The sequence below is a fragment of the Fukomys damarensis genome, unplaced genomic scaffold (assembly GCF_012274545.1).
Source record: "Fukomys damarensis isolate Sample0158 unplaced genomic scaffold, DMR_v1.0_HiC HiC_scaffold_16, whole genome shotgun sequence".
Classification (NCBI taxonomy): domain Eukaryota; kingdom Metazoa; phylum Chordata; class Mammalia; order Rodentia; family Bathyergidae; genus Fukomys; species Fukomys damarensis.
This window is the reverse complement of record NW_022900928.1, coordinates 95,084,583-95,087,841: the sequence shown is the minus strand read 5'-3', so window position 1 is coordinate 95,087,841 and position 3,259 is coordinate 95,084,583. Positions and strand designations below refer to the sequence as shown.

Genomic DNA, 3,259 nt, shown 5'->3' with positions numbered 1-3,259 from the left:
TAACACGGCGGGGGGGCGGGGGGGGAGATGCTCACCCTGACCCAGCTTCAGTTTCTGGGCTGTGCAGGGCAGGAATGGTGCATGGTACACAAAATACAGCTTGGGCCCTGCCATTGGGTGCAGTGGGCTGGGTGGCCTGCAGGGAGAGTAAGGTCAGAACATGACATATGCTCTTGTCAGGAAGACCACAGCTGCAGCACCTTTGAATGTTCACCCCAGGAGGCTCCACACCCTAGAAGATAACTTGAGTTCCTGATGTTGCCATGGGCTTCAGGTTCTTCTGCTGTGTGACCCTTTGTCTCCTGGAAGCAGGTGAGTCCTGGGCACAGCTGGAAAGCCTCCAATCTGTATTCCCTGTCCCTGAATACAAGTCAGCTGAGGATGTCTCTGCTCTGCCCTTAGTTTCTGTCTCCTGACCCACAGGCCCTGTGGGTTCTGGAGTCATGCAAACCCCAAAATACCTGATCCAAGTTAAAGGGCAACAAGCAACACTGAACTGCTCCCCTGTCTCTGGACACCTCTCCGTGTATTGGTACCAACAGAAGCTGGACCAAGGCCTCCAGTTCCTCATTCAGCATTACAGTGGTGAAGACAGACAAAAAGGAAACATCCCTAATCGATTCTCTGCACAGCAGTTCCCTAACTCTAGCTCGGAACTCATCCTGAGGATTTTGGAGCTGGAGGACTCGGCGCTCTTTCTGTGTGCCAGCAGCATGGCACAGCGCTGCACGGTCCCCAGCCTTCTGTACAAAAACATTTCTCTCTATTCTGGGAAATGACCAGAAAGGCAGAGCTGCCAGCTAGCCTGGCTCAGGCCCTGGGAAGCTCACAGGCCTTTCCGGAGACTTGCTGCTGCTGGCCTGTGTGATCTGTTTAATACTCACAGAACTGGTGCCAATTCAGCGTCGTTTTACCTGTCTGTATGTCTGCAGGAAAGTAGCTCTCCCGGGACTCATATTCCAAGGCCAGCTGATGCCTGTTCTTCTAACACCTGTGACCCCTCTCACCTTTCACCTAGTGGATCTGTCCCCTTCTCTGACTTACCCTTCTCAGGTCCCAATGAGCAGGAAGGGAATGTTATGCATCCCACATAATTATTGAGTGGTTTCCCGACAAGTCTAAGAAACATAAAACTTCAAGGCCAAGTGTTTTCGTGGTTACTTCATTGTGATGGGAAACAAAGGCACAGTTACTGCACTGTGGTCCTCTTGACGCAGAACAGAGATTTTGTGGCAGCCTTTGAGTAGTGCGGTTTTGCAGCTGGAGAACAAAAGGATGGGGCACTTGTTAGGGAAAATGCAGTTATCGTGTGCAGGGCATGATAAACCTTAGGGGACAGGAGTGTGACCATTGTCACTCATTAATCTGTTCTATTCTTTTACTCAGCAAACATTTTTGGGCCCCCCACTTTGTATAAGGCATTGTTCACAGAAGATGCAAAATGAGAAAAAATGAATTTTTTTAAAAAAGAAAGAAAATGAGAAAAATAAAAAACAACTTGGTTTTCTAGAGTAATTTCCTTAGTTTTTGAATTGTGCAAATCAAATTTTCTTTTTCTTCTCTTTTTCTCTTTCTCTGACTACCCCTTTCTGCCAGCTTTTAAAAACTTTTTTCTATGTGGCAAGAACATTTAAATAAGGTCTACCTTCTTTACAGATTTTTAAGTGTACACTGCAGCATTGTTTTAGATACAGGCACCATGTTTTACTGATCTCTGGAATTTAAGTATGGAGCAGAACTTTGTACTCTTCAACAGCAACTCCTCATTTCCTCTACCCAATAGTCTCTGAAAACCACTATGCTGTCTTTGTTTCTAAGGCTCTATTTTAGATGCCCCCATGAGTGGAATTATGTGGTAGTGTCTTTTTGTGACTGTCTTATTTCAATTAATGCAATGTCCTCCAGGTTTATGAATACCATGGTATATCACAGGATGTATTTCTTTTTTTAAGGCTTCGTGACATTCCATTATATGTATCTACAATCTCTAAGATCTGTATTATTAATTATATTACATTTGACTTTTCTTATGAAAATCACCCATCACATTAGTGGTGGGGTCAGTTTTAGACCTGCAAGCACACAGTCCATTTAGGGATATTCCTAGTCAATTCTCCCCAAAGAACTCTCAGAAAAAATAGTGCCGTCATTCATTGACAATTTACTACATACCAAAAAGACTTCTTCATTTACAAAATTTCATTTGTAAACTCATTTATCACAGAAAATACTAAGAGCCAAATGCTATTATTATTCTCATTTTATAGTTGAAGGAATAGGCCCATAGTTAAATAATTGGACCAAATAAAATAGCTGCTAGGATACAGAACTGTGACTCAACTACTGGTCTAAATCTTGTGTTTCTAATTCTGTGCGATAATGCATTTTCACAAAGAGAGCTGCCTGTCTTCACAATCAGGATGTTGTTTGCTTCATCCCTAGTACACACCCGATGGCTTTAATGCAATCACTAATAGAATTCAGTTTTCCCAGGAGTTAGTAATCAGAGAAAAAGATATGCACCGTGCAATGTACATTAGACTCTGATTTCCATTTGAACCCAAGCTTGCCAAGACCGATGTCAGTTTCTTGACTTATTGAGTTTTTTTCTCATCTGTGAAATGAGACTAACAATCCCTATGTGCATTAGTCAGAATTCTCCAGAAAAACAGCACCACTAGGCGCTATCAATTTTCATTGTAAGATATTGCCTGAAACTTTTACAGATGCTCTTAAATCCCAAATTTGCAGGGGGGCTGGTGGTGCTACAGAATGAAGGTGAGCTGATGTTTCAGTTCTGAAGCTGCCAGCTGGACCTTTCTCTCTTACCTGAGGGAGGGGTGGACTTTTTGTTTCATTTGTGTCTTCAGTTGATTGGACAAAGCCTTCCCACGTTGTGGAAGGTCATCTGCTTCATTCTATGATTAAAACATTAATTTAATCTAATGTCAAAATCTACCAATTTAAATGTTAATCTCATTCAAAAATATCTTCAAAGAAATTCCCAGAAAAATATCTGGCCAAATTATCTGAACATTTGTGCCCTAGTTGACGCATAAAAACCATCATACCATCTTCAGAGATGTATAAAATTTAACAAGCATAAAGTATAAAGCATGTTTTATCCCCTTTGCTAATCTTACCCTTTTCCCTTATTCTCTGTCTACAAAGGAAAATATGGAAACAAACTGACTGCCTAGTTATCAAGCAGCTGAAGACCTGAAAGTTGCAGAAATATATATATATATTATATATATAA

General features: G+C 41.8%; 1 gene segment (V, D, J or C); it reads left to right on the top strand.

Moving 5' to 3' along the window:
- Positions 1 to 189: 189 nt before the first annotated feature.
- Positions 190 to 3,259, top strand: part of LOC104850672 — a 4,443-nt gene continuing 1,373 nt past the window's right edge. Inside the window, 1 exon segment of the V gene segment in view lies at positions 190 to 312. Coding sequence covers positions 264 to 312 — 49 coding nt within the window.